Source organism: Orycteropus afer, unplaced genomic scaffold (genome assembly GCF_000298275.1).
Source record: "Orycteropus afer afer isolate SDZICR_OR568_19922 unplaced genomic scaffold, OryAfe1.0 scaffold00006, whole genome shotgun sequence".
NCBI lineage: Eukaryota > Metazoa > Chordata > Mammalia > Tubulidentata > Orycteropodidae > Orycteropus > Orycteropus afer.
Genome location: NW_006921593.1, coordinates 25,994,924 through 26,003,686, shown reverse-complemented (window position 1 = coordinate 26,003,686; position 8,763 = coordinate 25,994,924). Strand labels below are relative to the sequence as shown.

At 51.3% G+C, this 8,763-nt stretch overlaps 1 protein-coding gene across 1 annotated transcript in view; it reads left to right on the top strand.

The window, feature by feature from the left end:
- The window catches only part of SAG (S-antigen visual arrestin), a 39,729-nt gene extending 33,712 nt beyond the window's left edge, over nucleotides 1-6,017 (top strand). The window contains exons 12-14 of the mRNA XM_042781322.1: nucleotides 1,163-1,218; nucleotides 5,403-5,412; nucleotides 5,909-6,017. Of these exons, the coding sequence (XP_042637256.1) occupies nucleotides 1,163-1,218; nucleotides 5,403-5,412; nucleotides 5,909-6,017 (175 nt within the window). The remainder of the gene's footprint in view (nucleotides 1-1,162; nucleotides 1,219-5,402; nucleotides 5,413-5,908) is intronic.
- Nucleotides 6,018-8,763: the final 2,746 nt, after the last annotated feature.

The window sequence follows — 8,763 nt, the reverse complement described above, 5'->3', positions numbered from 1 at the left end:
CTTACAGTTTGGAGGCTTTAAGTCCAAGTTCAAAGTGCCAGGCTCTAGGGGCTGGGTGAAAGCCCCTCAACCTTGGGGTCCAGCTCTGCCTCCTGGTCCTGGCCCACTGCAGCTAGAGGTGTTTCTTCACTCAGACAGCTGCTGGCTGCTGAGGCTGCCAAGCCCAAGGTTGACAACTAAAAAGGCACAGTCCCGATGTTACCAAACCACACAGCAGGCCATTAATTCAAGTCCATTGAAACTCCCAAGGTCGGCACAGCGTGGCAGGCTGCTGAGCAACCACATGGCTACATGCAGGGTCCAAGTGTGCCATCCACTAGAGACCATTCCCAAGGCTTCTCCTTATATACAGGAAGCAGACCGCCTCCCTACGGCAGCTACACAGCTGCTCACAGTAGATTCCACCATGGAGTTGATGGCCAGTCTCATCATGGGGAATGCTACATCCAGCTGCCCAGACACTCACCCAGGCCCAGCCAAGTTGACACACAGACTGAACCACCGCAGCAGGAGTGAGGGAAGGTGGCTCGGTGGTAGCATTCTTGCCTCCTGTGTGGGAGACCGGGGTTCGATTCCCGGCCAGTACTCCTTGTGCCCAGCCACACCCTGTCTGCCAGAGGGGGCTTGCATGTTGCCGGGATACTGACCAGGCCTCAGCAGGGCTCCCAGACTAAGATAGATGAGGAAGAAAGGCCTGGTGATCTGCTTCCCAAAAGCAGCCAGGGAAGACCTATGGGTGACAGCGGTTAGAGCGGCAGCTGCTGTGGGGCTGGGGCAGGGCCGGCCAGCATTCGCTCTGTGCATGGGGTCGCCGGGAGTCGGGGGCCGACTCCGGTGTAGCTAACGACCACGATAAGAAATCCTCGCCGCCGTGGCCGGGCTTACATGCAGTTTCTGGACCACATTCCAGGGAACGCGTTCCAAATTCCTCCTTGACCACTTCCTGGCTGCCGGGGTTGGTTGGTTTGCTTGTGTTTTAATCCCTGAGTTCGTGTTTGGCTCCCCCGAGGATCTACTGTGCATCTCTGCAGCCACAGCCCTTCACGGCGTGCCTTGTCGTTGTGGGTGCGTGTACACGCGCGTGTGTGTGTGCGTGCACGTGTGTGCATGTGTGCGTGCACCCGTGCCACGCTCACCGGTCTGCCTTCCTTCCTTTTCACAGTGAAGTGGCCACGGAGGTGCCGTTCCGCCTCATGCACCCCCAGCCTGGGGACCCAGGTCAGTCATCCCATTGTTCGGCTTTCTCTAGGCCTTTACTTCTTTCAGGTTTAGTATTTACTCTGTCTTGATCTTTCCGGAACACCTCTTGGAGCGGGGCTTGGGCAGATGGGCAGGATTCCCTTCCGTCTGCAAGGTCACTGGGCCAGCTCTAGAAAAGCGAGCGTGGTCCCTCCTGAACTGGGCAGCTGCTGCCCCTACAGTGAGTGGGTGGCGGGGGGAGCCCCTCACGCTGGGACAGCGGCCACTCCAGTTAGGTTTTGTCGAGAATGATTTAAAGCAGAGGCTGTGCTGTCAACAGACCTGGATAGAGATTTAAAAAGAGCTTACAGCACAGTGCAATGCACTGCCGTCGAGTCGGCCCCGACTCACAGCGACCCCTCCTTGGGTTTCCGAGGCGGTATCACTATGGAAGTAGGATTGCCCAACCTTCCTTCCGAGGAGTGGCTGGTGGGTTTGAACCGCCAGCCTTCTGATTAGCAGGCAAGTGCTTTAGGCACTGTCACCAGAGCTCCTAAAGATAGCTTAGGTGGAAGAGAAAAAGCCCTGGTTGCTTAGTGGTTAAAGCACTCAACGGCCGTTTGAACCCACCAGCTGCTCCGTGGGAGAAAGATGTGGTAGTTGGCTTCCGTGAAGATCGACAGCCTTGGAGACCCTGTGGGCAGTTCCACTCTGTCCTCTAGGGGCGCTGTGGGTCAGAATGTACTCCAGGGCAGTGGGTGTGGTTCAGTTTAGTTGGGAAATAAACGTGAGAGCCGGAGGCATTTCTTTCCTCAGAAACGAGAGGTCCTGCACACCGGCAGGGGAGGTGTTCAGAAGACAACAAATATTTTTGACAGTGGCGATTGTGATGGGAACACAGCTCACTGTCATGGAGTTGACTCTGACGCCTAGTGACCCTTCAAGATAGAGGAGAACTGCCCCTCTTGGTGGGTCACGGGTGGCACCCCATTGTGTTCCTGGCTGACGCAGGAAGGTGGGTGAATCTAAGCAGAGAAAGCAGAAGTGGAGTCAAGGGCCCTCCCGGGATAAGGACGTAACAGGTGCCGTGGAAGGGCTGCAAGGTTCTGACTGTCCCCGCCTGGAGCAGCTGTTGCAGAAGTTGGCAGCACTCTTGGCCCCTCGCCTGTCTCTTTGTCCTATGGTGGTGGCTTGCATTTTACTACGATCGATACTGAAATCAATGCCTTGTTGATAGTTACTGGTGACTGGAATGTGAAAGTTGGAAACAAGGAAGATATGGAAAATACGGCCTTGGTGACAGGAACACCGGAGATCACAAGATGGAATTCTGCAAGACCAAGGACTTACTCATTGCAAATACCTTTCATTGCAAATATCTTCATTGCAAACGTAAAGGGCGACTATACACGTGGACATTGCTGGACGGGATATACGGGAGTCCGATCAATGGAGAGAGATGACAGAGAAAGTCGTCAGTATCGTCAGTCACAATAAGGCCAGGGGCCGACTAGGGAACAGACTGTCAATTGCTCATATACAAGTTCAAGTTGAAGCTGAAAACAATTAAAACAAGTGCATGAGAGCCAAAGTACCATTATAGCCCACCTGAATTTAGAGGTCATCTGATTAATGGATTTGATGCATTGAACACTAAGACTGAGGACCACACAAGTTGTGGGATAACATCAGGACATCATATATAAAGTAAAAGGTCACTAAGAAGATAAGGGAAAACAAAGAGACCAAAATGGATGTCAGAAGAGACTTTGAAACTCACTCCTGAAGGTAGAGTAGCTAAAGCAAATGGAAGAAATGATGGGGTGAAAGAGCTGACCAGAAGATTTCAAAGGGCATCTCGAAAGACAAAGTAAAGTATTATGATGAAATGTGCAAAGACCTGGAGTTAGAAACCAAAAGGGAGAAACACACTCAGCATTTCTCAAGGTGAAAGAACTGAAGGAAAAATTGAATTGCCTCGAGTTGCAATATTGAAGGATTCTATGTTCAAAATATTGAACAATGCAGGAGGCATCAGAAGAAGATGGAAGGAATACACAGAGTCAAGAAGAATTGGTTGATATTTGGCCATTTCAGGAGATAGCATGCAATCGAGGACTGACAGTACTGAAGGAAGACGTCCAAGCCACACTGTGGGCACTGGCAAAAAATAGGGCTCCAGGAATTGACGGAATACTGTTGAGATGTTTCAACAAACAAATGCAATACTGGAAGCCTTCATTCATCTGTACCAAGAAACTTGGAAGACAGTGAAGGCACGCGCAGAGGAAACAGACCCAGGACAGTGATTTGTAATCACTACCCAGCCAACCAACTGGAAGAGAGTCATATCACCTGCAAGTAAAATTTTGCCGAAGATAATTAAAAAATGGTTGCCGCAGTACATTGACAGTCGACACTGACACATGTGAGGTCTCCATGCATCAGGGTTGATGTGACGACAACTGGTTTTTGGTAATTCTTTTTCTTCACTTAGCACTTCTGTGTTCGCTGACAGTTGCATCCAGTAATTTATAAGTGGGCCAGAGAGCTAAAAACAAATCAAAACAAAATAACAGCAATTTCTCTGGAGAATGAGGAGTGGCGCAGTGGTTAAGTGCTTGGCTGTTACCCCAAAGGTTGGTGGTTCAGACTCACCAAGCTGCTCCAAGGGGAAAGACCTGGATCTACTCCTGTAAAGATTACAGCCTCGAAACACTATGGGGCAGTTATACCCTTCCATTGGGGTTACTGTGAGTCCAAATTGACTGACAGCACACAACAGTTTTGGGGATACAAAACATGCATAAAAACATAACCCACCCTAACAGATCAGTGTAGCAGAAATTGGCAACCAAAAGGTTAGAGGGTGGTCCTCACACTTTGGTGTGAGCCTCAACCACTTGGATGCTAGTGAAAGCTCACCACTCTTCAGTCCTGAAGTCTGCACTGGAAGCTATGTGCTTGGTCTAGGAGGGGGTGTCTTAGCAGCACGTGGTGCCTGGGGTCTGGATGGGCCAGGAGAACACTTAGGGAGAAACTCTTTGAAGAGAAACAGGATGTCAGGGCAGTGACCGGGAGGGGGACCCTAGAGGTGAGATGTGGCTTGCTTCTTTTGAGGAGGTGGAGGTGAGAGCACTTCTTCAAGAAAGCAGTGGCTACAAATGCAGGGAGAAGAAAAGTACTGAGGATTCCCTCCCCAAGATCAAGATGTAATAATACAAGCATGTTATTCAGGGATATAAAAATAAACATCTAAACAATCAAATTTTAGAAATGCAGGAAGAAAAGGCCAAGTAGCAGAAATTAGCCACCCGCTGTCCATCAGGAAGGGAGGTTGGGCAATTTACTTCCTTAGTGATACCGCCTCGGAAACCCAAGGAGGGGTCGCTGTGAGTGGGAGCTGACTCAACCGCTGTGAGTTGTCCATCAGTAGAAGCTTGTGTGTTGCTGGGACGCTGACCAGCTTTCAGCAGACCTTCCAGACTAAGACAGACAGGAGGAAGGGCCTGGTGATCTGCTTCGGAGAATCAGCCCGTGAAAAGAAACCCTGTGGGTCACAACCGTGTGACCCGAAACCACTCATATGGACGGTGCAGGACTGGGCAATGTTTCACTCCGTCGTATATGAGGTCGCCACCGGTGGGGGGCTGACTGGGTGGCAGATAACAACAGCATCAAGAATTCCATGTATCAGGCCTTATCCTAAGGTGCTCTAGTAGTGCACTGGTTCAAGCATTCAGCTGCTAGCCAGAAGGTCAGTGGTTCAAACCCACCTGCCACTGCATGGGAGAAAAATAAGGCAGTCTGCTTCCATAAAGATTCCAAAATCGAGCCAAACTCACTGCCGTGGAGTCAGATCTGACTCATAGAGACCCCTCCTTGGGTTTCCGAGGCAGTATCACTACAGAAGTAGATTGTCCAACCTTTCTTCCGAGGAGGGGCTGGTGGGTTTGAACCGCCAGCCTTCTGGTTAGCAGTCAAGTGCCTTATGCACTACACCACCAGAGCTCCCTCCATAAAGATTTAGAGCCTTAGAAATCCTAAGGGGCAGTTCTACTCTGACCGACAGGGTCACTGTGAGTTGGAATTGATTTGATGGCAGTGGGATAGGCCTAATTTCAATTATAAAGTCACCCAAACAGGGAAGCAGTATTCCAGATTTAGCGAGGATACAGAGTTTATGCTAATAAATTGTATTCTCTTTTCTTCTGTGCTTACAGCAAAGGAAAGGTGAGCCACTCGGCACTGTCCTCGAGTCTCCCCGTGTCCTGTGACTTCCCTCCTCTGGTCCGGACTCTGGAGTCCGTTCTCAGTCCGCACCGTCAGACCCGCCTCTACCCCAGACGCTGGCCGCCCTCTGCGTCCTAGTGTCCCCTTCTGCACGTTACCGTCCTTGGTCAGTGTGCTCGCTCTGTGTGTGCCTTCGCTGTCTTTGTATCATTGTTTAAGAGATTCTCTGTTTAAAAAATTGTTTATTGTGATCTGGGTGAACGTTTGCAGAGCAAATTCACTTTCCTTACAGCAGCTCACACACACTTTGTCCGTTTAAGAGACTCTTAAGTGAAAAGTTACGGAGAACACAGTGCAGCCCCTGTCCTATCACCTAGGAAATCTAAACTGGTCCTTGGTAGCAAAAGGAAGACCAGATATCTTGAGTTGCGCTCTAAGTCTCATCTTAACCTGCGAAGACTGGGTCGTGATCAAAATGTCCTTTGTTTGCATTTAGTTTTCAGGATGAAAATTTGGTTTTTGAGGAGTTTGCTCGCCAAAATCTGAAAGATGTGGTCGAAACTGAGCAACGGGAGAAAGATGAGGAGGCCACCAATGATGAATGAAGAGGTGGCCAAGGAGTCAGGCAACAGCCTGGAGTTACCACGCACCCCCTGCCCAGCGAAGCTACAGAGCTAACCTTTACAGCAGTGCTAGTTGAAACCGTGGGAGTTCTTTATAGAAATAAAATCGGTCCAGCCTCTCTCTGGTTGAGTCCAGCTGACTTGCTGGGGGTGCTAAGCTGATGTCACCAGCACAGAAGCTGTATCCTTCAGGGTCCCTGGTGTCTTCAGGGGTGGCACACCAAAAGGACACCAGCCATGTACAGAAGGGCTTGCCACTGGCTGATCAAACCTTGCACTGGTCTGACCCTCGTGAACGTAACACAGAGAACCCTGTTTCCAGACAGAACCCACATGTACAGAGGTCAGGCATTCAGCACACATTTCGGAGGGATGAATTCAATCCACAACAACATTAATAATGATAATGACAACAATACAGGCAGAAGCCTGGGCCTTTGCCCAGTGGGTCTGTAGGGTGAGACACAGCTGTCTGCTCCTTTGTCCTGTGTACTAAGGGAGTAGCATGGTCTCCCTGCAGCGCAGGACCTTCTCTCAGGGAACCCAGACACAGGGCCCATCAGGGTGACATGTTCCTTGGGGATTTGAAGGCCGTCCAAGATCTCTCTGAGCCCTTCCCTCCAATTGTCCTCCAGGCCCAAAGCTGACTCTGGTTGGCTCCTGCAGGAGACCCTGGCCAAGCCATGGTCCAGGCCAAGCAGTGCCTGGTGGGAGTGGGGTGCTGGTGAGAGGATCAGCCATGGGGTCCCTCATCGCTTGAGCCAGGACATCTTGAGTTAGGGTGGACATTAGGAGGCCCAACCTTCGGAACAGGGCGATGGAGGAAAGTCAGAGCGAAGAGCCGAAAGCCTGGCCCCTGGAGCCCACAGCCCAGAACAGCCCCTGGCCTGCAAGTTATTTGGTGCCAAGAGATCTGTTGCAGCTGGCAGGTGCTGGCTTTTTTTGTGGGCACAGCATCACATGCCACCCGGGGTGGGGCCTGCAGGAAGTGAGATGCCACCCAGGGTGGGGCGTGCAGCAAGTGAGCAGAGAACGGGATGTGCGAGCCGGGCTCCGCCTGCTCCCAGCGGGTTGTCTCTGCGGCAAAGACTTCTGCCTGCAGCTGACCATGGGCCCTGGGCTTGGGGGCAGGTGCAGTGGAAGAAGCAGGGGGTGAGGGGTTGAGGGTGTGGCGAGAAGACAGTGCTGACTGAAAACGGGGGAGAAGGCTGTGCAGCCAGGGACCAAGGGGCCGGTGAAGTGATGCTACCCCCGACATGTGACGTCTGCTTTGTGCCAGGCACCGTGGAGATGTCACAGCCAATTGTCCCAGCACTGCTTGGCAGTCGGTACTGTCATTCCCAGTTAGATGAGGAGATTGGAGTTCACAGAGGTCATGGACTTGACCTAGGCAGGTGATGGTTCAGGGCTAGAATTGAGGCGTAGCCCGGGAAACCCGAGTTCAAGTCCCAGCTGGTGCCTCTCATGCAGCCGCCACCATCTGTCAGCGGAGGCTGGGCAGGTTTCAGCCTATCTCTGACAACCGGAGAAGCCTGTGGGTCACACGGGTGTGCTCATGGGATGACACCCGTGGCATGGCACGGGACCGGCGGCGTTTCATTCCATTGTGCTTGGCAGTGGCCATGAGTCAGCTACTCTGTCCTGTTAGGGTCACTGTGAGTTGGGATCAACTGCATGGCAACAGGTTTGGTTTTTCAACGGTTTCATGTGCACCGCTCGCGTGTCCTAACGTTCTTTTTGACAGGAGGCGCGCCTCTTCTTTTAGCGTGCTGTCAAAAGGATTAGCTTAGAGGTGGCGTGTTATTATTGCCATTTTGATGTGCCCTCAAGGTGGGGGTAAAGTCAGTGAGCAGCACATTGTTGGAGGTGATTCACCGTGATTCACCGTCAGCGTGACTCATTCAATAAAGAGGCCCCGGAGGGAACGTGCTCTTGCAGGCGGCAAAGTTGTGGGTGTCAGTCCCTCTGCCCGTCCTGAAATCTCCAAGGGAACCCACGATTTACTAGGGGAACGGAAAGCCATCCTCGCTGCTCAAGATAGCGTCTGCCACTGTGTGTCTGATTTAACAGCCTAAAGAATACCAGGCCTGTTGCTTATTTATTTTTTTTTTTTGAAACTTTTTATTTTAGAATAGTTTCAGATTTATAGAAAAGTTGTGAATATAGTACACAGAGGTCCCATAGACACTGTGCCCCCCCCCCCAAAAAAAATCCACTGCCCTGGTATAGAGGCCAATGCATAGCAACCTCGAAGGCCAGAGTGGAACTGCCTGCCCCACAGGGCCTCCCAGGCTGTCAATCTTCACAGAAGCAAAGCCCAAACCACACCCACTGCCTGGAGTCCATTCTGACCCACAGCGCCCCTAGAGGACAGAGTGGAACTGCCCCACAGGGTCTCCAAGGCTGTAGTGCCTAAGGCCTTTGACTGCTAGAAGGCTGGCAGTTCAAACCACCAACCACTCCTTGGAAGGAAGATTGAGCAATCTACTTTTGTAGAGATAATGCCTATGAGTTGGGACTGACTCGACAGCAGTGAGTCTGGTCTGGTTTTGGTTGAATCTTTACAGAAGCAGATTACTGCATCTATCTCCTATGGAGCAGCTGGTGGGTTTAGACCATTAACCTTTGGTTAGTAACTGAGCACTTAACTGTTGCACCACCAGGCTCCTTCCCTGTGTGCAGTACCTGTGTAGAACATCTGTAACATTTAACCAAGCATCTTGATGTA